A 27,414-nucleotide genomic window follows, 5' to 3' on the forward strand; every position below is an offset into this window, starting at 1 on the left:
TGTGGCAAGGCGTCATCAGCGTCTTCTATCTCTGGACTGTTTCTCCTCTTGTCTTCGTGGTTGGAGCAGACCTGTCAATTCCTCTCTGTTGCAAGAATCCACATAGTGATTCCAGTAGGTGTGTAGTGGGATCTCCTTGTGGCTTTAATTCGCATTTCCCTAATAACTATTGATGTTGAGCATCTTTTCATGTGTTTGTTTGCCATTGTATTTTGTCTTTGGTGACATTTCTGTTCAAATCATTTACCTACTAGGGGTGAAGGTAGGATGCTTGAGTTATTATTACTAAATTTTGAAATTTCTTTACATATTGTAGATAGAAATTTCTTTTCAAATATATACTTCTTCCCTTAGTGTGTTGTTTGTGTTCTCATTCCTTCAGCAGAGTTTTTTGAAGGAAAAGCATTTTAATTGTGATGAAATCCAAATCATTCATGTGTCATACTTTGGTGTCATATCTAAGAAACCTGTGCCCAACCCATGGTCACAAGATTGTCTCCTATTTTACTTCTAAAAAATTTATAGCTTTTTCTTTTAATTTTAGGTCCATGATCCATGTTGAGTTAATTTTTCTATTTGGCATGAGCTGTGGATCATTTGTTTGTTTGTTTGCTGCAATGGATATCCAGTTGTTCCAATGCTGTTTTCTGAAATGACTGTCCTTTCTCTTGGTCTGTATAACTTCCTTATCACTGAACTAAAAGTAGAAAGCTTATGCCATAGATTTTATTTTTTAAATGATGTCTTTTAATAATTAGTCCTAATTTTATTTTACTTAAGGTAAGGCCATTCTAATTGACTTGAAACAACACATTTTAGTTTCTGCCAATTTTAAATTTCTACTGAGTTGTACATGGCTCTATTAATCACTGTCTTCCAAGAATGCTATTTATTTAACAAATATTTATTGAATGATTAGTATGTGTCATGTACTGTTTTTAATTGGGACCATCACAGTGAACTGGATAGAGTTGCTGCCCTCAAGGGGATAACTTTCTATTATCAAAGACATACAATTAAAAATAAATGTGTGCCAGGTAGTAATAATGACTATAAATCTTAAACTGTAGGACCAAGGAACAGTAATGAACATGACCTAGAGTCCTGTTTTAAATAGGACCATTAGTGTCTCAATTAAGGCAATCTATTCATAAAGAAACAGATTTAATAACTCATGTTACTATCTAAGCAAAGAGTATTCTATGTAAAGTAAAAGGAATCTCAAAGACGCTGAAGGAGTGTATTTGACATATCTTAAAAAAATTGAGAAGTTTAGATCTCAAAGAAACCTTCCATATTACCCAGTTTGAGGATTGCTTGTCAATTTCATCTTCAAAGCCAATTCAAACAGATTGGTAGTGAATGACTACCGAGTAAGGAGTCAGCACTTTTTTTTTTAAAGAAAGGTCCAGATCAAAAATATTTTCAGCTTTGTGGGACATACCATTTCTGTTGCCATCGCTCAAGTCTGTTGTTGGTTGAAAGCAGTCATGGACAATATGTAAACAAATAAATGTGCATGTGCTCTTCTCCTATAAAGCTGTTTTACAAGGACAGGTGGTGGGCTGGTTTTGGCCTTGCAATCTGCCAACCTCTGGGCTAGTCTGTTGCTGGGCAGCCTTACCCAGATCTTTTAGAAGGTACACGTTAGTAATTCTGGCGTGGGCTCCGATGAGGCACCCCAGCCATGTATTTGCCGCCATGAGTCACAACAGCCTCCTCATGTTACTGATAAGACCAGACAAGTTCTCACAAGCTGTTAGTGTTCAGATAGACCTCTGGCCTCCCAACTCAGTTTTGGTACACTAGTCTGTCCTTACCCCTCCAGATTGGCCACAAATTACATATGTGTCAAAAATAGAGCTTTGAGGGTGGCCACCCTCTTCAAGTGCAGCCCACACGGCTAGAACCAGCAGAAGCCTGGATGGCAGCCTTTCCTAGGAAGCTCCTGGTAACATTCAGAGTAGGAAGTGAGGGCTTCTTCAGAGTTTTGACACATTCTGTCTATACCACACAGAGGAGCTCTGTCATTTTTCTTTGAATCTGGAACATGGGGGCGGGGAGTAGATATCAGCTGTGTTCTCTGCCGCTGACCAGTCCTCCCAAAAGGAAGGGGAGGAGGCCTTGGCCCAACTAGGGAAACAGAGCAGGTCTTTAACCTTTAGACCTCAGCGGGGGTTGGGCATTTGCATGAGGAATATTAATATCATCTTTTTTTCTTATTTTATTTTTAAAAATAATTTTATTGACTTCAGATAGGAAGGGAGAAGGAGAGAGAGATAGAAACATCAATGATGAAAGAGAATCATTGATCGGCTGCCTCCTGCACAGCCCCTACTGGGGATCCAGCCCGCAACCCAGGCATGTGCCCTTGAGCAGAACTGAACCCAGAATCCTTCAGTCTACAGGCCAACACTCTATCTACTGAGCCAAGCTTGCTAGGGCACAACTCATTTTTCTTAACACCGATTCCTCTAGGACTGTGTCTTGGCATTCACCAAGTGGAGGGTCTGACACTTTAGTGTGCAGAGTAAGTACCCAAGGACCTTGATTAACATGCAGATTACTTTCCCCAACCCTAGAAATTTTCTTATGTAGTTCTGGGTGGGAAGCCCTGGAATTGCAGTGCTTTGGGAATCATTACAGTGATCTTGTATTTTATCATTGCATTTGACTTAGAGAGGGAGATGTTTCATAGTTCTATTATTTCACTTTCTTGCCCTCCCATGCTTATATGTTCCCTTAAATTTTGGAACTGTTGCTTCTGAAAAAACTTTACTACTCTCTTTGGAACCACCTCTAACTCAAAACAAAAAAGCAAAGAATGACAAAATGCCAAAACTCATTTTGCAATCCACCATGGTACCCTCTCAAACAGAAGTTGTCAAAGCCCTTGATTCAGGTAGATATTGAGAGGGTGGCTTTATACCCTGCTGTTTAAAAGGAGAGAGAAAATGATTTTTTTCATCAAAAATATTTATGTTGTATTTATATTGTGTGTGTGTGTGTGTGTGTGTGTGTGTGTGTGTGTGTGTCTGATGATTGTTTCCCCAATAGAAATTTCACAGAGATTTCTATCAGGCTTTTTGTTACCTTCACACTTCCCATTCAGTCCCATTGGTCTCTTTTATTTGCCTTTTTCTCTGTCAGACACCAGGGTGAATTTAAACTTCATTCCCTCTCCAATAGCTCCTCTGATGTATTTGTGATTTTTTACATCCCTTTTGCTAGTAGAATCTGATGGAAATTCTTTTAGGGCCTTCAGCTTTCCCTCAGTCAGAAACTTTTGTGTTGCTAATAGAACTCAGCTTCATTAGCATTTCAAATCCTGGAATGCTCTTAAAGATCAGTGTTAGATCTGAGGGGTGCCCTGGCAACAACCTGATTATCAAACCTGTTTAACTGAAATCTCCAGTGGTCAGTGACTTTGACCTTATTTCTGCTAGTACCTCTCACCAGGAAATCCTTTTTAAGGATTCTAGAGAAAGACACCTGCATAATCTGAGAAGCTTTACTTTTGTGCCTATCCATACTCTACATATTGCCTTGCAAAAAGCCATGCTCTCTCTATCACTATTGGTGGTTAGATCATGGGTACATGATGGGTCAGAGCATGGATATATGGGCAGATAGATGAGTAAATGGGTAGGTGGACAAGTGAGTAGGTAGATAACTAGAAGGGTAGATGGGTGAATGGATAGAGGGTGAATGGGATGGATAACAGGTACATGAATGAGTAGTAGGTAGGACTGATGGATGGATGAATGGATAGATGGATGGAAGAAAAGATAAGATAAGGTAGACTAGGATAGGATAACACAAGTCTTCCATCTTGTACAATACCTTTGCCATTTTATTAGCCAAAATTGGTCTTATGTTCTTGAGACTAAATACCACTTCTACAGAAAACACCAAGTCATGTGGTATATTTCCTGTTTCCCACAGGAGCAGCAGGGTAGGGCTTGTCAAATAGTTCATTGCCATTCTGACTCAGTGTCGGCTTTATAAAATAAAAGAAACCATCCTCCTTTATCTACACACACACACACACAAGCACACACAAGCACACGTGCGCACACACACATTTCAATGCAATAGCATATAACCAGGCACATACAGCGAAATCTCTTAGGGAACTTGCCCTAATTGCATGTATCCAGATCCCATAGCCTGAAAGGTGCATCCTAGTGGAAAATGACTGCCCGGACAGGAGAGTCCCTGTAGCTGGTGGCACTAGCATTTGAGGAGTAGTTGAGCTATGTGTTCCTGACTTAATTTTCTCCTTGCAGACATTCCACTAACATTTTTAAATCACTTCTATCTCAGGCAATGACCTACGTACTTTCAACTTGTGTTACCTCATTTAATCTTTTCTATGGACTTTTAACATAGGTACCATTAGTATTTCCATTTTGCTGGTGAGAGAATTAAGTCGCGTAGAGGTTAAATTACTTGACGAGGTTCACACTAGTAGAGGGGAGGCTGGGATTCAAGCACAGTCAGTTGATGTCCAGGCTCCATGGTCCCACCTTACTGCCTCTCTGATCACTAAGCTGACCTTTGAGAGTACCATGATCTAACACAACTTTCTGCTAGGATGAAATGTCCTATATCTGTGCTGTTAACATGGCAGCCACGTGTGGGTTTCAAACACTTGAAATGCAGCTAGTGTGACTGAGAAACTAAGTTTTTAATTGTGTTGAATTTTAATTAATTTAAACAGCAGTTTAAGAGCCAACTAATAGCCTCTGTTCATACGTAGGATCTTCAAAAAAAGAAGTGTTGAACTAGGAATTAAGTTAGGCATCTCAGTTATAGACATTATCCTTTATTAATAATATTAACATGAAATAATTGCAAAGCACTCTTAGAATCCTTTGTGCTTCTTTTCATCCTTGAACAAGTCTCACTGTTCTTCTAAGCTCTCTGCCAACGGGGCGGGCACATCTAATCTTAGCTCATTGGAAGGTGTATTGAGACGAGACATGAAAACAATTCAAGCAGAATAATACAGGGACGTCATGGGCATGTTGTATGTAGCATGGCAGTGCCGTTGACATTTATTCTCAGGAATCATTGTTAAAGTTTCCATCTCTCAAATACTGCCATCGTATACTGAGGAGAGAGGAGTGTTGATGGACATAATGGGCTTTACTGGTAAAGGAAGATTTGGTGGTGAACAAAAGGAAGTACAGGGGATCCGTTTGAAGGCAGAAATGTAATCTCACGCCCCTTCTTACAGGAGGAAGTGAAGAGAGTGAAGTAAGAAAGTGGGAAATTATGAGCCAAAACAGGAGAGGTGATTCTAGAAAAAGGAATATAATAAAAGAGCCATATTACTCATGTGGTACACAAGTGAAAACTGGGTGAAGCTTTTAAAGGAGAAGGAAAATTAAAGTGTAAGCAAAACCCAGTGTATATGGGTGGATTTCATAGGGATAGAGACAAAGCAATGTAGAATTTGGTGAAATGTTGGTTTAGAATAGAGGTGGACAAACTTCAGCTCCACTTCACTGCTAATTCTCATAAGGTTTTCTTGAACACATCCATGCCCATTCATTCATGGTCTATGGCTGCTTTATCCTACAACTGCAGAGCTGAGCAGTTATAGCAGAAACTCTATCACCTACAAAGGCTAACATATTTCCTGTGGCATATATACACAACGGTTACTGACCCATGTTTTAGAACAAAAGGGGAATATATATTAGCACAACCATCCTGGAGTACAATTTTATGTAACTATCAGATTTTAAAATGCACATCATCTTTGACTTGGCAATACTGCTCCTAGAATTTTATCCAACAGATGTTTTAGTACACATATCCACAGGACTTCTTAGAACATTGGAAAACTGGAAACAACCTAAATATCCAGTAGCTGGACACTGGTTAAATGAATTAGAGCACATTAATGTAAAGAAGCGCTATTTAGCTTGTAAAATAGATATCTATGTACTCATTTCTTAAATGAGAAAGTTCTGTTTGTTATGAAAAGATGTTCAGGAGATATTGTTAAATTAAAAAATGTTGCAGAATAACATGTATTATTTGATTATGTTTGTTTTAAAAGCAGCAAAGAATACCCCCCCAAAGATATACAGATATATGCCCAGCACCTGTGACAGTGACTGGCACATGGTAGGTACTCAACATTTGATGAGTGAATAACATAGAGTATGTATATATCCTCACTTTATATCTTTCAGACTAAACTCTCTGAGTTTTTATGAAAGGTAGTAGAGGCCCAGTGCACGAAATTCGTGCACAGGTAGGGTCCCTAGACTTGGCTGGCAATCAGGGCCGATCAGGGCCTTCCAGCTGCTGGCTGGGGCCTTCATTCATTTCCACGCCGCCCCCTGATGGTCAGCGCACATCATAGCAACCGGTCAAACTCTGGGTCAGTTGAACTCCCAAGGGGACAATTTGCATATTAGCCTTTTATTATAAAGGATTACTTCAAAAAAAATCTAAATTAAAAAGGGGGAAAGTAAGTAAGAGGAAATAGCCAAAGATAAGTCTCCCCCAAACTGATCATTGAGATGGTGCCCCCAGCAGTGGCCATCAGCTGAGAAATAGTTGGGAGCTTATTACTCAGTACCTAGGCCTTCAGGAGGGGATATATTTAAGTCTCAAGTTGGGATCGACAGAAACTGTTGGTCTTTAATAGGTGTCTTCATGAGTCACACACAGAAAAAGCCAGAGGTGCTAAAGAAAATAACTCAGAACTGTGGAAAGAGAGAAGTGTGCCCCTTGTCCTGGGGGAATGGTGTTTTTTTTTTTTTTTTTTTTTTTTTTTTTTTAATATATATATATATTTTACTGATTTCACAGAGAGGAAGGGAGAGGGATAGAGAGCCAGAAACATCGATGAGAGAGAAACATCGATCAGCTGCCTCCTGCACACCTCCTACTGGGGATGTGCCCGCAACCAAGGTACATGCCCTTGACCGGAATCGAACCCGGGACCTTTCAGTCCGCAGGCCGACACTCTATCCACTGAGCCAAACCGGTTTCGGCGGGGGAATGGTGTTTTTTAAGTAACTGGGAGGAAACTGGAAAAAGCAGGAAGCTGGAGAGAAAGGAGCCCAGTGAAGGAAGGACACAGTGACCAACACTCAAGGTGGAGAGAAGTGTCTGAGGAAAAACAGATGCTTCTTGGGGTCCTAAGAGGACCCAGTCTGCAGTGATGCATACAGCCACCTTGCAAGGCCACGTTTGGTGCTTCTGGTATGAGATCCACGAACATCGACAGTCCTGGTACATTAGCAGGTGTTCCGACGGGAGGGCCTGCAGCCGTTTCCGTGGGTGATGAGTGCTAGAACTTCTCCTAGCCGCTCTGCCTGGTGGTGTGGAAGCCCTGGGAACCGCCCCAACACTTGGCTTGTGCGGGCAACACATCTCTGCCTTGGCTCCCCTGCGAAACACACACATCACTCAGAGCTAACCATTTGTTCTTCTGGCAGAATTGTGGCGAGAGGGGTTTATATGAGATTAACAGCAAAAAATAAATAAATACTTTAAAAAGAAAACATGAAAGAGACAGGTGTGTCTTTTTAAAACAATCCGCGTCCACCTCCCTCCACTCCCCCCTCCCGTGTACGCCTGCACTTTGCATGACTTGTGCCTGGGGTGGATATGTCTGCGCCTGTAAGAATCACTTCATTTAGACATCACACAAAGCCTTCGACCAGTTTTGAACACAACCGGCTGCAATACTGTCGCATCGAGATGGCTGCATTTTCTTCACAAAACTCTCCAGTTCCAACATGTTTGCGAAGCGTGATTCATGGTGTTTCTTTCTGGATTGTCCAGTGGGTAATTGCTGTGTGAAAACCAGGGAAACAGATGTAGACCCTGAACCCTGGCTATAAATTTTTGTTTTATGATTATGGGTTTCAAATGTGCTGTGTCACACTGACAAATACACGGCTACTCTGAAACAAAATGGCTTTTGGTCTCAAACTTGTGCTTTTCTGTTTGGGGTTGGAAGTATGTTTATTAGGGTTTCTTTTATCGTGGGTCAAACACGAAGGAAATGCAGGTCCTCAAATAATGTCATTTTGTTCGTGTTATTTCGTTATGATGTTGATGAAATGTCTCAGGAACTTAACTCGTATTTCTATCCATTAGCCGATGGGAAAACTGGTTTTGTTATACATTGTTTCACTTAGAGAAAATTTTTGACAACAAAAGTGAGGGCTTACTGTCCAGAAAATGACATATATCCAAATCTTATTTTATTCTGTACCAGGAGGATATTTGGGAAAGGTTTTGTCCAACTGATTAATGTGTAAAAGAGGTATCAATAATTTAAACTTCGTTATCAAGAAATTAACCAGGCCATTTGTCACCTTCTACCTAGTCATTCATCTTTTTTAGAACACGGGTATGTATTTAAAGAATTGTGGTTTATTTGTGTGTCTTTCCTTCACTTCACTTAAGTTGAAAATTTGGAGTAGGAATCAAGTTTTCAAGAAGTGTAAGAATTAGATTTACTGATGAAGAAATGATAAGGAACATGCGGCTAAATTGTGGGGCTGCTTTATAAATGAATACTTGGGTTAAATAATAGTTCTCATAATTGCGTTCAGCATAATTAATTCATGATGAGAAAAGATTAACCGACTGAAGACTGTTGCAGTAGAAGACACCCATAGTATTCTGTTCATGAGGATTTAAACGCTGATCGTTCATTTCAAGGCCCAAGTTTATTTCTCTACACTTAAGACGACTTTAAGGCGATTATAAATTTTAAATATTCTTGGCGCAAAAAAGAGAAAACACCAAATCTCCCAGCCCCTACTCTGCACATACTTTGTTATTGTTTTTGTGTTATGACATGGTATTGAGGGAAGAAATTTGGGAGCAAGTGTGCCCTTTGAGATGAGGCTGATTCTCTAGCTTAAGAAATGAGAACAGAATTCAGGGGACACTAACCCATCTTCATTTCCCGGGACCAGTGCACGCTATCCTTCGGCAGGATATTGAGTGAGGAAGTGCAGTGGCCTCTCCTGGGAGCAGACACCTGTACACACACACCTGGCAGCGCTGCCCTGTCCCACCAATTAGTTCCTCCTGCTGTCCTTTAAATAGAGATGCGTCCTCCTCTCTCCCCGAACAACTGTTCACCCACGTCCAGTAGCGGGTCTAAAATGAGCCCAGTTTCCAAGGAACTCTGAGGGCCTTAAATAAACATTTGGAGCTGTAAGTCTCAAGGACCACATAGAAATTGCCACATAATAATGGTGCTTTGTGTAACTTTACAACTATCTTAACGACAGTGTGTTAAATGCTTTGTAAAGTCCTCCATGCTCCTTGCTCAAAATGTGTGTTTTCTTTGTACTTAAAGGGTTTCTTATAATACAGCTCTGTTACAAAATGAGGATGATATAAAACGAGAGAGAGAGGAAATAGGTACATAGATTCAGCAAAATCTCACACCTTTATCACCCTGGACTTTTCAATAGCACGATCTGAGCTTGCTGGGCTGAAAATTGTTTTAATGTACCCTCATAAAAGGACCTTGGACTTGGGAAGTGTGTGCGATGCATACTTTTCATGTTACACCACAAGTGCCACTTAGCAACTCGGCTAGACGGTATGGGGCGGGGTGCCCCCTGACAGGCTTTGTAAAGGCCTGGATGCCAATGCACATTCCAGCACTGTCCACAAGAAAGGAGACGGGAGCAGCATTCTCCCTGCAAGGGGCAAGCAGGCTGTCCACTGGCCCACCCTGCTTTTCGGGAGAATTATGAGTAAATATCGGAGAGGCAGGGGAAGAGGTAGGGTGTCTTAATTCCTCCCAGAGGTTCCTTTCTTTGAAGTACAGTTGCACCCTTTAAGCAAGTTATGCAAAATGGCTGCAGGGTGGGTTGGCTGTCCATCAAAGCTCTCTGTGAGCCGAGTTTATTTGTAAATATTACACCTATCCCTCTCAATGTTTTAAGACTTGTTTAAAAAGTTTCTCCCTCCTCTAGGTAAGGTCAGTGTAGGAGGTACAGAAATAATTCTTTTTCTCTTAAAACGATTCTAAATAAATAGCCAGATTGGGCAGGGGCTCGTATTGGTGAAAATTGGCCCTTGCAAATACAAAACCCTCACCCTTAACCAGTTTTCAAATATGTGTTTAATTTGGGGCGGGGGGGGGGAGTGACTGTGTGATGAGAGAGGCCGCTGAAATATGCTATCGGGGTGCGAGGCTGTGGGAACAGCACAGTAATTTCTGCATTAGGCAGGGATTCCAAGGAACTGGGTTTTAGTTGCGATTCTAAGCTGTGTTACCTTAGGCAGGTCTCCGCTTCTCTGGGCTTTTATTTCCCTCGTTGAAAAATAAGAGAGGCCCTGGGCAGGTAGCTCAGTTGGTTGGAGCATTGTCTGGATACACCAAGGTTGCGGGATCCATCCCAGGTCAGGGCGTATACAAGAAGCAACCAATGAATGCATATATAGGTGGAACAACAAATCATTGTTTTTCCTTTCTCTCTCTAAAATATCAATAAATACATTTTTTAAAAAAAAATAAAATAAGAGGAAGAATCTCAGCTAATATTTGTTCCAGGATATGTCCTAAGTGTCATACAAGCACTATTTCATTTTGTCCTCACAGCAACCCACTGAGGTGGGTAGTAGTATATTCCCATTTTACAGATGAGAAAACTGAGGCCCAGTGTTTAAATGCATGCCCCAATATCACACAGCTGATAAGTGATAGAACTGGATTGGATTTGGGTATCTAGTTCAGTTTTACTCCCACGTCCATGCTCTTGAGCACTATGTATTTGCTCAGGGCAGGACCTGAAGTCCTCTATATCACTGATTGTGTGTGTGTGTGTGTGTGTGTGTGTGTGTGTTTGGGACAGGAGTAACTAATTCTTGACTACTCCCTATGCTGAAAAGTAACTGAATCCGGAAAGCTAGCTTTTTACTCCAGAGCAAATGCAATGCCAGGGCTTGCAAGAGGGATAAGGAGAAAAACATTATGAAATGGAAAGTTTCTCATCTCAAGGCTTCCCCGAGGGGTAGCCGTTCCCTATTCTACAGCTTAGGGCTTGCCTGTGCTTTTTCGGGAGTGGAAAAATACATAAGTTACAAGGAATTTAACAGACAGCAAGGCGCACGGAGGAATTTAAAGGGTGGGCTGGGGGCTAGAGGGTGGGCGGGAGGCGAGAGGGAAAGGGGGAACAGGCGCTTGCAAGCTAAGCGGCTGCAAAGAAAAAGGCGAAAAGGGAGAGAAGTTGGCGCTCAGCGTGAGCCAGGAGCGGCGCCCTGGCTCCTCCCCGGCTCGTTTTAAAAGCACTTCTTGCATTGTTTTTAAGGTGAGAAATGGGAAAGAAAGAGCCGGCTTGCGCGCTCGCTCGCTGCCTGTCTCTCTGGCTGTCTGCGTTTGCAGGGCTGCTGGGAGTTTCTAAGCTCTGTGAGAATCCTGGGAGTTGGTGATGTCAGACTCGTTGGGTCATTTGAAGGTTAGCAGCCCGGGAAGGGTTCACCGAAAGTTCACTCGCATATATTAGGCAATTCAATCTTTCATTCTGTGTGACAGAAGTAGTAGGAAGTGAGCTGTTCAGAGGCAGGAGGGTCTATTCTTTGCCAAAGGGGGGACCAGAATTCCCCCATGCGCGCTGTTTGAGGACTGGGATGCCGAGGACGCGAGCGAGCCGGGCAGGGCTTGCCTGGGCACCGTCGGGGTAGGATCCGGACTGCATTCGGAAGGCTTTTTGCAGGCATTGGCTTGGAAGGAGAACTTGGGATCTTGCTGGGAACCCCCGCCCCGGCTGGATTGGCCGAGCAAGCCTGGAAAATGGTAAATGATCATTTGGATCAATTACAGGCTTTTAGCTGGCTTGTCTGTCATAATTCATGATTCGGGGCTGGGAAAAAGACCAACAGCCTACGTGCCAAAAAAGGGGCAGAGTTTGATGGAGTTGGGTGGACTTTTCTATGCCATTTGCCTCCACACCTAGAGGATAAGCACTTTTGCAGACATTCGGTGCAGGGGAGATCATGTTTGACTGTATGGATGTTCTGTCAGTGAGTCCTGGGCAAATCCTGGATTTCTACACTGCGAGCCCGTCTTCCTGCATGCTCCAGGAGAAAGCTCTCAAAGCATGCTTCAGTGGATTGACCCAAACCGAATGGCAACATCGGCACACTGCTCAATGTAGGTTTATTTTTTCCCTTCTTCTACCAAGCAAAAAAAAAAAAGAAAAAGAAAAGAACGAATTATCTCTCTTGCATGCAATAAAGACATTGGAAACAAACTGCACTGGTAGCAAGACAAAGGGTTTAATGTTTTAATGCTGAAAGGGTGTGATATGCTGGCGTGTGCATATTGATCCCCTCTGCTGAAATTTTCCTGTAAGATGTTTTCTTCCCAAACAACCCCTCCCGACCCCCGCTCCTCTCCTTACCAACCTTACAGTCTCTTGAAAACAGTTTTGTTTTTTTTTTAATCTGCATGGAGGGGGGGGGAAAGTAGAGGGTGACCACAGGACTTTGAAACATTCTTCAAGTAAGGCAATTTGACACATTGTGCAGTTTTTACTAAGATGTATGCAGAGGGGAATTTAACTTTGCTGTTCTTTGGATTAGCTATGGGTTGTGTATATCCCCCCACCCTTCCCCATGTGTTTCAACAGTCCAAAGTAATTAAAATATGACATCTTCCTTGCAAGGAACTTAGCCTGATTAAGATGGCTTGCGGCTCCTGAAGTTCATAAACCACCAGTTAAAGCTGCAGCCCCCAATGTTTTTCTTGCGAAGGAAAAGCAATATTTCTTAGCATTGACCCTGCTGCCACCTTTCCGAGTCACTTTGTTGCTCTAAGAAGTTGCTGTTTTGCTAGAAAACTACTGGCAATGAACACCCCTTGGGCTGAGCCATCCATTATTTTCCATATCTTGCAATTCAGTCAGGAACCTGGACATCAGGTTATAGGGAAGGAAATATAAGCGAGGTAGCCCAGCTTTTAAAAAAAATATATTGACTATTTGGTTATCTGATGCTGACACGGTGCCGAAGCACGCATCTGGTCAACAGTAGCCTGGCTGCTGGCTTGAGAAATGACCAGAAGTCCCAGAAAATCCCACCTTCGGTGGCTGTAGTGGGAGCCTGCAGGATGCATCTTAGCCCTGACAGTGATTTAGATAAATGGCTGAGCTATCTATCAAAATGTTTTTAGTACTTTATTTGACAATTCATTGGAGCATTAGCCTGAAAATGACATTTTAAATCTTTGTTTTCAAAGAGGTCAAAGTTTAACTGGGAGAAATTGAGTTTTCCTAATAACATGGTGGCTTATCTAAAGAGAGAGGAGAAAAAGGAGAGGGGACAGTGACAAGATTTAAATTGCCCTCTCTGAAACTTTTCTTAAGGAGAAAGACTTGTTTCTTGGGCCAGGAAATCAACAGGTTTGTAGCTGAAAAATCAATAACCATTTGATGCCAACAGTCTGGCTGTCTGACTTAATATTTCGTCGAGCCTTAAACCAGGGCAAAAACAATATTTTCAGAAGGCGACTTAATCTTCAGCTGCTTCCCAAATGCCTTTTCTTTCCTGCTTCCTAGTTTCTTTCCAGAGAAGGCAGAGAAACTTAGAGTTACAAAGTAATTTTCCAAGCCTCTCACAGATCTTTTAGACCTGTCCTCTCCAGCAATTAAAACAGGGTGAACAATCTCACCTGGGGTCTCAGGGAACTGGGGGGGTTCTCTCAAACTTCTTGCAGGAGAAAGTTCTAATGAAACATTTTTTTAAGAAGGGGGAAAAATGCCGAAGACCCTGGCATAAAGCTATTAGACCTAATAGAGCTTTTACAAGCAGACATTCTCCCTTTTGTAATTAACCCTCCAAACATGCCCATTAAGTTGTAGGAGTAGGGGGAAAAGCTTTGTTTGTTCTTGAACAAGTTAAACAAGAGATTTTTCTTATCTGGGAAGAGGAGTGGTAAATGTGTCATTCGCCTAGGGCCAGTCGATAAGCAAGAAGTGTTGATAACAGCAAAGTTCAGCTAATCAAAGAAACTTGCATTAGGAAAAGTAAATAAAGGCATTTGACAAAGAGATTTCAGAAATTCCAGTGTCTTATTTTTGTAAGCAGGGCAATTAGAGCTTACTGTGGTCAATTTCACAAGGCTTTGAATCCCATCACCCTAACTTTAGGTTAAAATGTAAATACTGCTTATGCACCATTCAAAGCTGCTTTTTCCCCCATAAACCTCTTTCAGACTGGTCAGTGTAGGTAGGTGTTCCAGTGATTCTGTTTTTAAGCATAAATAAAAATTCTAACAAATGTCTGCCAGGGGTGTTTGGTTCAGAATGGCATAACTGGCTAGCTAGGGCTTTTGAAATAAAAGCATATTAGGGCTAGGTTTGTATAAGTAAAACATAAAAGCCACAACCTTTTCCATTTCACTTAATGACTGTTTTGACGAGAAGCAGATCTGTTTGTGCTCTTAAAGCAGAGGAAACAGTGGGCAAGATGGGAAAAAAATAGTACTAAATTCCAACCAAAACTCCTTTCTGTTTTGAGATCCTACTGATTTTTTTAATGGTGTGTGTGTGTGTGTGTGTGTGTGTGTGTGTTGTGTGTAGTACTTAGAGTAAACCCTTTGAATACAAAACACACCAGAAGCTTTTCTTGAAAGTTGTTAGAATATTATTTTCCTCTTCTTAATTTTTAATTTTCAAGGCAGGAAAATGATATGTCAACCAGCTGCTGTTGGAGGAGGGCCTATAAATTGCTGGTTATAAAAATGCGAAGTCAGGATTAGTGGGCTACTAAGGGAATGTGGTATAAATAATACGATTTAAGACTGCCCCTGGAAGGTATGGGGTCTCTAAGTTTCTGTTCAGATGCCTCTTGGATTATCTTGGGTTTTAGGCTGCTCCAGATGTTTTCAGCATTAATTGCTCAGTGGGCATAGGATAAATCCTAATATTTGTGGTCTAAATATAGTTGCTTTCAGTGAAATGAGTGTGACAATTTCTTGGCCCCCTTCCCTGTCTTTTCCCTACTCAACACATCAAAAGAAAAATAGGGAAAAAATTCTTTTGAAATAGTCTTTTGCCCATTAATGAGAAAGAATAATCTGTGGTTGTTGTTTTTTTAAAAACAGCTGTGGTTATGTGTGATTAAGGAACGAAAAAAGTCCCCTTCTCAGAGACCTGGGACCTGAATTTTAAGTATTAAACAGTATCTAAATCCTCTCCTACTGAGATATAAATTGGGGTCAAAGTGGCAAAATCAAAGATACCCTCTGAAAGAGAGACTAAATAAAGACTGACAGCCACCGTATGAATTGATTGGGGTTTTGAATAAATATTTCGGTGAAAAGGCTCAATTGTTTTTCTAAAGTAGGACATAATTTTCTGCTTCTCGGCCACATGACGGTGGTAACTAATACCACCAGAAAGAAGAGAAGAAAGGGGATTTTTGCTTTAAACCTCAGAGGGTGCAGGACAGGGTCGGTTGAAAACAAGTGGAAGATTCACAGACTTTTCTTCCCTGAAGGAAAAAAGAGATTTACTAAAATAAGTGTTATGTGTATCCAGATACCTTGGTGCTTTGGGTAAGGAGCTATTGATGGGCAACTTAGGAGAAAAAGTGCGTGAGTTTAAATTTCACCACCAGAAAAGCGTAGATTCCAAAAGTAAAACAAAACAGTAGGAGCGGTAGGCATCTGTCTGATTTAGAAGCTCTAGTTAGCATTTGATTTTCAGCCCAAATGCAGAGTCTTTGCATTGGAATGGGCCTCTTTTTTTTTCTTCCCCCTTAGTAGATAAATGATCAGAATGGCAATTTCTGATAGGTTAGCTGACCTGAATCAGAAGTTTTCTTCTCGTTTCTGAAAGCCTGGCTTCGTCCATATATAACCAGTCACTATTGTCATGAACTTTTCTTTACAGCATAAAAGTAAAAGAAAGTTCTGGATATCAGATGTTTATAATTTCCTTTCAACATGGTAAGCCCCTGAGTTGGCTGAAAAGAAAACCTTACCGTTTTATTCTTTATTCCACAGCATCAATAAAGGATTTCAGAAGGGAAATATATGATGAAGATGATAAATTCTGCTCTCAAGGAATTAATCATCTTTAAAAGCAAAAACATTTTTTAAACGCTCGAAATGTTTACTTGGAAAGTAACTCTCTGGGAGGCAGATGGAGATGTAAAACCAAGATGCAAAATAGAAAACTTTTTTCAAGTCGCACAGGACTTATTAAAAATAATACGTGCAGTGTTCATTTTAGAACCTCTTATGAGGAATCTTCTATAGAGTTTAAGTTACATGTAACTGCCAATAAATTTATCCTTAAATGACATTTTTATACTTTAAATGTTCTAATATAAATTCAGTTAACTATCAATTAAATAGGCCATTTCGGAAATGGGAGTTTTGATGAAGGTTAATCAGAAAAAATCTTGGCTAAAAACCTTTCCAAGAGATATTAATGTGGAATCTTGCCTTTCAAATTATAGGGCAGTTATGGCAATCATATATCTCCGATTCTCTAGAAATAACCCACCTTCAAATATACGGCCACAATTCCCACATAAATCATTGAAATATGCCAGCTATTTCGATATTGGGACATTTCCAAGGCTGCCCCTTGAACCCAGGAGTGGCACAGAAAGTCTTTGTTTGGATTCTATGGTCAATGTAACCAGAGTGTTCACAGCTTAATTTTTCCATTATTACTGAAGATCTCCTCGTGCTTCTGGGTCATTCTTGGGAACGTAAATTCCTTTTGTGGCAATTCCTTTTGTGTGAATAGAAGACATCCCTTGCAAAATGCACTTAAGCATTGCGATCGTGGTTCTGACTCCAGCACGTGTGTGCGTGTGTGTGTGTGTGTGTGCTTGTGTGTGTGTGTATGTGTGTGTGTGTAGTCAGGGAAGGGGTAGAATTATTAAATTGCATTACTATGAACCAATCTGTATCAGTTCTCCAGCTTCGTCTTAAAAAGTTGGAATTGGGGGTGATGGAGAGAGGAGTGCAGAGTTAACTCGGGTTTCAGATTTATCAGTAGTCTGTCTGTAAGTGTCTTGGCCTAAGTACCTCTTGTTAAATAGGAGATGAGATAACCTGCCCCGTCTGTAAGGTCTAATAACACAACCTCATCAGTCAATATGCTGCCCTGAATTCTCCTCTTCCTAACCAGCTTCTTTACTTCATCATCAAGAAGCATGATTCCTGTCCCATCCCATCCCCCTAAGTCCTTTCAAATGAAATTTTTTTTTTTTAAGTTGCAAAAGCTCTCTGTACCTAGGAAGCAGTAGAGGGTGAGTCTGCAGTTATTATGTTATTTATCCTGAGCTTTCAGAGCTTCTTAGATGGGAATTCAAACAGGCAGTGGAACTGCTGACTTGATTTTTCTCTGGCCTTGCAGGGTGGGGAGCTGAAAGGGGGCCATTCAGTAAGATAAGACCCTTGGTCCCCAGCATGATAAGGCGAGGATAACAGGAACTGACGTCAGGGACGTGACTGAGCCTGGCCAAGCATTTCCTCTGGTCAGGGCACGGGGGTCCCAGAGGCCTCCAGGCCTCCCGCAACGGCTGCTGAAGTGAACCAGCTCTGATGGGGAGAAGAAAGCTCATTTTAACAGGGGTGATCGTGGGTGACAGGGTCTCTCATTCCCAAAAAGGAGATTGCTCTAAACAGAACATAGAAGAACTTGGGGGGCAAGGAGTGATTTTAATACAAACAGACTTAAGATTATAATGGCAGTTGTCATATCATAGGTATTTGCTTGCTGGCTGTCAACCGTTCCCCTCTGGTGCCTGGTGACACAGTCTATCCAGCAGTCACCAAATAGTATCCCCCATGAATCATGCCAAGTCTCCCTACAGAGCAAAATGGGAGGGAATTCACATTGTCAGAGAGTTAATCCCTGGGACTCCTATTTACTTTTCTAAGTAGCAGGTCCCCACCCCCATCCGCATCATATGACAGCATTGTTCAAGCCAGTGCATTAGCCACCAGCCCAGAAACCACCGAGCAAATTCCCCTCCCCTCTTTCCCTCTTCCTTTTCGCTCAAACTCCGATTTTTTTTTTTTTTTTTTTTTTTTGCAAGTATATCCCATTGGAAGTTTGGAGAAGAAATTCAAATGAAAGTGTCCTATTATTTTTTTCAAGTTCATAGGTTCTCCTCAGCTGACTCCTTTCTTAAAAGATTGCTCTTTTTTTAGTTTTAGTATTGAATAGTAGTTAGTCTCCTCATTTGATTCAGATTTAGTGAAATGTTTGTTGTTGTTGTTATTGTTGTTTTTATCAGTTACTTACTGAACATTTTACCAAGTCAGAAAAAACAAACAAACACATAGCTGAATTCAAAATACTGTGGTAGATAAGAACAGTGCATCAATTAACTGGGAAGAGATAGTGATCACATTTATTACAGTTTTTCTCTAATTTGCAGAGCAAATGAAGACGGCATAGAATAAATCCCTCTTCTCACAAATATTGAAACTTTCAGGGCTACAGTACCTTTGTCTGGTCATCAAAGTCCATAATTATAAAAAGGCTGATGATCTGAAGGTCATTTCAGCTTCAAAAGATTTTTTAGGGTCTGGTCTATTGGAAAGCTTGGGGGTATAATTAACTAAAATGGAAATGGAGGCAAGCAAAATTTAGTTCCTGATGTTTTAATTTAACTCAGTACTGCCATGTGTCATTGAAGAGAATTCTTAAAGGCAAACATAATTATTTCATTATGGGCCTCAGAATGCTTTCATTGGCTTTAATGACAAGAAGCTGTATAAAAAGGCATACATTTTAATTAGTCCTCCTTATATTTACATCAGATAAATAACAAATAATTGATGAAAAACAAGTCTTTGGAATGGATGATTTCACATAGTGCGCTGGTTACAGTTTAATGATGAAACATTTCTCTGTTGCTTTGCATTTTAATTATGCCGACATTACAGTGGTGGGGCCGAGGGGCTAAAATACTGTTGTTGCCTTTTTATTACAAAAAAAAATAATCATGAATTGGAAACTGAGAAAGGTACTAGAACCGCATCTCAGAGGAAGTAAATTGCCAGCCCATTTATTTCACTACATTTGTTCGCACTTATTTTGATCACTTTTATCTTTCTAGCCTCATCTTTTAGGATTAAGACCGTCAAGGGTTTCACATGCATTTTTATGGCCTCATCTCCTCCCAACTACCTTTCTTTCTCTCTTGCTGCTCTTGTTGAAAGACTTGCCTGAAAGTACTTTGCCAAATGCGTCCTGGAAATGCAGAGAGCCATTCTCCAAGCACAGGCCCGCTTTCCCTTTGATTTTATATGAAAACCCATTTCCCATGATTCATCCCTTTTGGTGTACAGAACACTAATTGTTATTATTGATTTTAAATTCCGTGACCATTACACGTAACCCAGATGACTGGCAGATAAAGGGTAATAATCCATGGAGTTCTGGAACACTTTCATGTTTGTGTGGAGTACTTTATGTGATCAATATTAACTGCCCCATTGAAACTAACTGCTGTATCAAATAACAGTCAATCAAATGAATGTGCTTGGAGATTATTTATTGAGAGCTTTAATTGTTCACTGGGGCCCTGCTTATCAGAGGAAACAATAGGAAGTCGAGATAGGAAGACCAGCTTTGGCTTCACGGAGGAAGTTGGAAGAGGCTGATGAAAAGGCATCTCTCTGCTCATTGGGCGAGAGTTTCCAGAAACCCACGATGGGCTTCCCGTGGGCAGAAGTTGCAAATACCCTTACAGAGGCTACGCTGTCACCTGTCTCCCGAGAGCTCTCTAGAGAAGGGCCAATGATTCTCTTGCCCTGTGAAAAGTTGTCGCTCTCTGGGAGTTTTACTGCTTCTCCCCTGCACTCCTACTCACATACATCACCCTTCCCTGCATCTCCCCCCCTGTAGCCCCCTCATTGCCTGGTGGTCTGAGGTCATGGAAATAGTCCGACTTGACACAGGATCGATTTCTACAGCTATGAAATGGGAATAATAATGTCTACCTTGCAGGATTTGTGGAAAGATTAGAGATCATGTAAATGAGGGTTCCATGCTTGTCTCGAAAACACACATACGGACGTCACTGAGCAGACCTTCTGCTCTGATTCCGTGACACCTGTGGCTTATGTGTCTTGATGAATAGTGAACAGTCTTCTTTGTAGCTGGTATCCCTTTTCCTCAGTGAAATGGTGCCTCTCTCTGTGGCTCCTAACGTAGGCGACAGTCCTTCCCGTTTGTCACAGAGTGGATAGCACTGTGGTCCTGATTCAGTGCTCAGCCCCCAGATTTAGTACAAATAGATTGACTTTTACAAGTGAGCGTTGTCACCTTCGAAGTTGTCACAATACACATTGCCCAAGGATGCTGTCAGGGGCGCAGTACGTTTTTATTACTCACTGATGGATTAGATCTCGCAGCGTTCCATTCAACAAAGGGCTCTTGGGTGCCTGCCATGCTCCAGGCTCCCTGGTATGTTGGGTGGGGGACGCCAGGATGAATCGGATGCTGCCGCTGCTCTCTCTGGACTCACACTGTATGGGACACCCTTGGGCATGCAAGTCCCTGTAATGCAGCCCCCTTCTGACACAAACACTAGAGTCTCCTCAGAACTTTGGACCTGAGTTTCACTTGGATAAAAATTAAAAACCAGAGAACCACAGCTGGTGCATAAGGTGAGGGATCAAGTGGGTGACACATTTTTGTCACAGGGAGCAGGCTTGACGTTTTCCTGTGTGTAGGCCTCCCAGGTAATTTCTAAATGTAGTTTACAGAGCAGAGTTTTAAATGTATTCTGAGCAAACAGAATAAGTGCATACCTTCCAAACGTGCTTCTTGAAGACTCTCCCATAAATGTTTGTGGAGTGTTTGTTAAGTAATGTTCTTGTGGGGTTGGGTCTGATTAGATTAGGTGTTTAAAAAGTCACGTATGTCTCTATGATTGTTTCTGTGGCATTTTGCTGAGTAACACACTTCCCCAAAGCTTAGTGGCCTCAGACTTCATTGTCTCATGATCCTGTGGATGGACTGGGCTCAGCTGGGCAGATCTTCTGTTCCACGTGATGTCAGCTGAGGCCACATCACCCAGGGCTGCCCTGGGCGGGAAGTCCCAGGAGGCTGCTCCCAGGGCTGGCAGTGATGTTGCTGGTAGACAGCTCCACTGGGGCTGGGCAGGAGCTGCATAGGCCTTGCTTCTCTCCGCATGGCACCCACATTGTGAGAGGGAGCATTCCCAGAGGGAGGAAGCAGAAGCTCCCAGTCCTCTGAAAGGCTGGATCCAGAGCTGGCACTGAGTCCCTTTCACCATATTCTGTTGCTAAGCAGCCACAGGGCCGGGCCAGATCCAATGAGTCTACCTCTCAAGGGGGGAGGGAGGAAGAATGTGCTGCCATCTTTAGTCCATAATAACAATCATCGCATCTATGCCCCATAACAAAGAAATTACTATCTTCTGACAATAGAGACTACATTGAAGGACTTCTGTGGGATTTTTGTTAGCTTGGGGGTTTTTTTGGTCTGGTTAAATATTTAACAACATTCTACTCTAGTGATTGTACATATATTGTTATCAGTTAATCTTCACAAACAATCCTGTGAGGAAAGTATGATTATCCTCTTTTACAGAAGAGGAGGTGGAGGCCCAGAGAAGGTGAGTGACGTGACGTCGCATGGTTGTGGAGCTGGGTTAAGTCCCAGGAAGGTATCTCCACCCTCCACGTGCAGTGATTCACTGAGGGGTCATCAGCTTCCGCTGTTTGCCTCTGTCATCTGTCAGCTGAGTGAAGACTCCCTGAACCAATTTTTATGTCCTAGTAATACCAAGAAAGGACCATCGAATGTTTTGGTTTGGGGCAATGCAGAAAAGAGAGAAAATGATGGGGAATAGAGTGTGTGTGTGTGTGTGTGTTGCTTTGTTTTATTGGTTGGGTTCCCTTACTAACCCTGGGAAGTCTTTGAGTTCAGACAGGCTAGTAGAGTACTTGTACCTGCCTGGTCAGTACTCCGTTAATGATGGCTTAGTCATGGACACGTTCAAGGAAACCACTACTTGCTATGCTAGATCTCAGCACCGTCCAATCGAACTTTCTACAGTGATGGAAATGATCTATAATTCTGCATTGGCCGATACAGTAGTTGCCACCTGTGGTGACTGAGCACTTGAAATGTGGCTAATATATCTGAGGAAGTAAATCTTGCATTTTATTTCATTTAAATTTTTTTAGCTTTCAGGAGCCACATGTGGCTAGTGGATACTGTATGGAACAATGCAGCTCCATATAAGCCAGCTATTAATATTTTTTAAATATTTGCTCACTCTCTTTACTTCCCTCTTTCTTTAGCCTTTATTCTTCTTCCCTATTGCTGTTGCGGAGCTCTAATGATCTCTTTATGTAGCTGGCAAATAGACTGTAGGAGAATGTAAACAGAAAACGGTGGGGTGGTGATTTCAGTCATTGTTTAACTTGCTTTCCTTCTGGGTGGAACTGTTTTTCCTGGGGCCTGGCACATACTTAGCACTTATTTTACTAACACTTATTTTGCAGAGCTAACCCACGATTTTCACAGAATCCCCGTGGGCTGGACTTAATTATACTCTTTGTAGCAATCATACCAAGGTGGCATACAAATTTCTAGTCCTGTGTTTGGTTTTCAAATCGACAGAGTATCTTCCAACATTTTTCAGCTACTTTCAACTTAAACGTCATGAAAGCGGACAAAACAAGCCATACTCTATGGAAGCCTCCCTGTGTGTTCTAGGAACCCCCATGCTCTGACTCCCACAAGTGCCTTCTGCTAATACATAGGCGCTTTGCTTTGTCACCCAGTGCCTGGCCATAATAGGTGTTCAAGAAAGATGCTGAGAATACTTCAGTGACAACAAACCTGAAATTCGGAACATCACAAGTGGTGTCTGCTTTTATTTATTTGTGTATTTCGGGATTACTCGAAATACCTGAAGCAAACTTGAGGGGCTGTCAAAACTTGGGAGGTTCGAGTTGGCTGTGATGGCAAGCCCTTGTAAATGTACTAGCTGGAACACAGGCCTGAAAATAGAAGAATGGGGTATTTCCCTGAGCTTCTGGCACTTACTTTGATGGCCTGGGTATAGATTTTCTAATGGTACATCCCATTAACCAAGACATTGCTGCTCCTCCTCCCCACCCCACCTCTTTTTTCTCCACATCCCTAGAAATAGTGTGAAGAAGGTAAATAGAAATAGGACCAAAACGAGAGGAACTTTAAAAATATATATTTTGTCACTGATTTTCAGAGAGAGAGAAAGGAAGAGGGAGAGAGAAAAACATCCATTAGAAAGCGAGCATTGATTGGCTGCCTCCTGCATGCCCCCTGCTGGGGATGGAGCCTGTAACCTGGGCCTGGGCCCTGACCAGGTATCTAACCAGCAACCCTTCCATGCACAGGATGATGCCCAACCAACTGAGCCACACAGGCCAGGGCAAAAGGAACTTTATTTTGTGTTTTTCTCCCTAGATGATTGCAAATTGTGATAGATTTTCTCATGAAATAATCACCATCATCACCGTAACTAATATTAAATGCATATTATCTACCAAGTGCACAGAATGGCTTATGTCATCTAAACCTCACAGCAGCCTGAGAGGAAGCGCTGTGCTTTCTCCACTTTATGGAGAGTTCCCAGGCACAGAGGCGTTCAGGTGCCCACTTCAGATTTCTTGAGGAGGAGAAAGTGAGTTGGAAGTTCCCCACCCAGCTTTGCATAATGTGGGTTTCCTTCCCTCGGCCAACTATGCAAAGTCCACTCCTATTTTCTTTGTGGGGAGGGGGAATGAGGAAGGCTGGGAGTCCCAGAACCCACAGAATAATAAAAGGGTTTCCAAGTGAAAGCTGGAAACAATACATTTTTTTAACAAAATGGGCAGTTACTCTAATTGCTTTGCCCCTACTGTTCAATTCCTTTTTATGTCCTGATTCATTAAATTATGTGCACACACAGGCTTATTATTTACAGATGTATGCACTTTTAACTGGCTCATATGAAACAGATGTTTCCCGAAAGGTAGCAGAGAGCAAGTGATCTAAACCCTCCTTAGTGGGTATCAAGTGAGTATTATGGCTCATTACCTGCAGGTCTTTTGCTATTATTTTGAATTGCAATGTCCAGTGTGGGGAGGCTGATTCAATCTGTCCCCTGGAGGAACTAATAAAGAACAACAACCCCATAAGGGGACAGCTGCATCTCAAAATAAAAGAGGGTGCGTGCCGGTGATGGGCAGGTGGTGCTCACATGTGGGCTCAGGTGGATATGAATGAGTTTTATAAGCAATTTGAGAAAAAGAGACCATTGGATTACAGTTGATATTTTAATTTCTTAAGAGCCTTATTCCATGATATCCTAATCATTACAGTCTTTGAATTCATAGCCAAGCAATGATACTTTTTAAAAAAAAAAATCCAGAATGTCTTAATTTTTTATTTTTAGATGGAATTATTCCATTGCTCTTGTAACTGGCAGGAATGCATGTAAAGCTTGGACAGTGCGTATGATGCCAAATTACTATCTACTAGATTCCGGAAGAGTTGAGGTGGGCCATGACCACAAGTTCTTCATGGCTCCACAATAAATAATCTTCAGTTAACTGTAGAATTAGCTTCAGTTATCTATTGCTACACAGCAGACCAGCCCAGTGCTTAGTGGCTTAAAACTTTCAAGGTTCCGTCTCACGTGGGGTCTTTCAAATGGCTGCAGTGAGCTGGTGCTGGGGGGCGGGGAGAGGCTCCCTGAGAGCTTGGCTAGGCTGGATGTTCAGCATAGCTTCTCCTTTCACGTGTGTAGTTCCTTAACTGAGACCGATGGAACAGCTGGGTCTGCCTGCGAGCTCTGTCTCCGTACGGCCTCCTCTTGTGATGTGGGCTTCCTTACAGCATGGTGGTCCCTGGGCTCTCTACATGGCTTCCCCCGGAATAAGCATTGCAAAGAATCCCAGACGGAAGCTGTAAGGCTCCTCATGATCTAGCTTCATGTGTAACACACCATTACCCTCTCCACATTCTATTGATCAAAAGGAAATCACAGTAGCAGCTCAGATTCAAAGGTAAATGATGTGGATCCCTAGAAGTGTGGTTCATTGAGCAGGCCGTCTTCAGAGACCAGCTACCATGCTAATAATGCACTCAAAACAAGGTAGCATGGCCTAATAAAAAATAAGCATGACCAATTCAGATTGCCAACTGGGTGGCATATGTCAATACTCCTTCAGAATATTGGGGAGCAATAATAATCAGCCCTCAAAGTCATGGTGAGATTTATTTTTTATGAATTCTCAGGCGTTCTCTAACCAAACAACAACAAAGGTTGGAGCAAAAAGATGGCTGAAATAGTGTCATTTTGCACGTTGAAAGCTGGAAACCATCACAGCTGAAATATAGAATGGGATGTGAAATATTAAGTGGCATATCAGGTTTATTGCATGTATGACCATGAGAGTGCATTTTATTTTGTCTTATGGAGCTCTAAAAAATCCATGTAATGGATTAAAGGTATTAAAACCCCCATATTCTGCCTGGCTCTAGGCCAGGGAACAAGGTGTGATAAATAATCTCAACAGACAGAATATGTAGGGAGGAATTTTAAAATGAACTTGTGATAAACATATTGACCTCCCTAACTAATAAAAATGCATGCATGAGGTTAGTTTTGAAGGGAAGGTGCAGACCTTACACATTTATGGTGTACATAAATATTATGTACACTATAGCGTTAACATCCTTAAAATATTTCCCACATCTCTGACATATGGCTATCATACTCTGTCTGCCTTTACTCTGGGAGCAAAGAAAAGCGTGGATTTTATAGTAACACGTGCAGTTACTACATGAAGAAATCGTTTTAATATCTTAGCCCTGGCTGAGTAGCTCAGTTGGTTGGAGTGTCATCCAGATACTCCAGGTTTCAGGTTCAATCCCCAGTTAGGGGACAAAGAATCAACCAATGAATGTATAAATGGGTGGAACAACAAATAAATGTTTTTCTCTCTTTCCGCTCTCTCTAAATCAATCAATAAATAAGCAAATCCTTTATCTTAAAGCAGGGGTCCAAAAACTGAGCCAAATCTAGCCTTGTAGCCTGTTTTTGTAAATAAAGTTTTATTCAAACATGCCACACTTGTTCATTTGCATCTTGTCTATAATCACTTTCCTCTGACAATGGCAGACCTGAGTGGCTGTGACAGAGACCAACTATACGGTTTACAAAGCCTCATGTACTTACTATCTGGCCTTTTACTGGAAAAGTTTGCCAACCTTGACTTAAAACATTAAAAAATGAATAGGACAGCTTAGACTATAAATGAGTGCTTTGTTTCTTGTTCATAATAATCTTGTGTGTGGATTCAGGAAGCCAGTTTTGGATCAAGCCATTTCCTAACTGTGTGACCTTGGCCAAGTCATTTACCTTCTCTAAGCTTCAGTTTCCTCCTGCTTTAATGGAGATTTAAAAACTGATCATGATAGCTCTTCTTCACACCTTTATCGCGAGGGAGCAAGTAGGGTAATGTGAGTGAAAACACACACCTCAAGTCACTCACCACCATATAACATGTACTGTTGGCAGATGCTGCTGAATTGGCTGAAACTGTCATCATTCCTTTGATACCGCATAGAAGGATTCCTACGCAGATTTCATTCTTTTCATTCATTAATTTTTTTCAAACCACATTTAGTGTGCTCATGCTATGTCCCAAGCACTCTGTTAAGCACCGGGTGTTTAAAGGCGAGGCAGCTGGAGCCTCCGTGAGTGTAAGTAACATGCCAGGTCATGGCAGCCTTGGGCACCCTTCAGGACCTTCTTCCAGGTTGGGGCCGATTTTACCATCTGGTATTTTTAGTTGTCCATTTGTGTGGGCCAAGAACAGTGTCTTCTAACGTCCCTCTAACCCAGCATGTAGCACAGTCCCTGGACCTGCCAGGTGCTCGATAAATATTTGTCAGCAGCTGGATGTTGTCAGTTGGTAGTCACTGCCCCGTGCTGCCGAGCCTTCCATTCAGTCCAACCAAAGGTCTGTCACTTGGGGTTTACAGCAACTATGGAAGGCTCTCCAATGACAAATTTCTGTGGTAAGGAGTTGTTTAAAGGAGCTGTTTCCGAGGCTTCTAGGCATGTGGGGTGGGGATGAATTAAGAAAACCAAGAGGAGGTGGTCGTTGCAATACTTTACATTAATGCCTGAGAGGCTGGGAAGAGACAGTTGAGAGTGTAATGAGGTAAAGATGACTCAACTTGCTTTATTCATATTAGCATGTACAGGAGGGACTACTATTTTGATAGGGAAATGGAAGTGAAGGTTAAGAAATCAAGATATGAGATTGATGGGTAGGGGAAAGACAGGAAGGTGAGTACATTGAGATTCATCAACACAATAATGACCCTTGATACAGTAAGGATGATAACTCTAATA

General features: G+C 41.8%; 1 protein-coding gene across 6 annotated transcripts in view; it reads left to right on the forward strand.

The window, feature by feature from the left end:
* RARB (retinoic acid receptor beta) overlaps nt 1-27,414 on the forward strand; it is a 728,677-nt gene that overhangs the window by 486,957 nt on the left and 214,306 nt on the right. The window contains exon 1 of one of the 6 annotated variants that reach the window (XM_080674946.1): nt 11,492-12,160. The exons of 3 other annotated variants lie outside the window; for them this stretch is intronic. In XM_080674946.1, coding sequence (XP_080531072.1) covers nt 12,004-12,160 — 157 coding nt within the window. In that variant the 5' untranslated portion in view covers nt 11,492-12,003. Of the gene's footprint in view, nt 1-11,491; nt 12,161-27,009; nt 27,075-27,414 lie in introns of those variants that run through there. 2 more of the 6 variants (XM_080674949.1, XM_080674947.1) reach the window with 2 other exon arrangements.

This window comes from Plecotus auritus, assembly GCF_963455305.1.
Source record: "Plecotus auritus genome assembly, chromosome: 6".
In the NCBI taxonomy this organism is placed as follows: Eukaryota; Metazoa; Chordata; class Mammalia; order Chiroptera; family Vespertilionidae; genus Plecotus; species Plecotus auritus.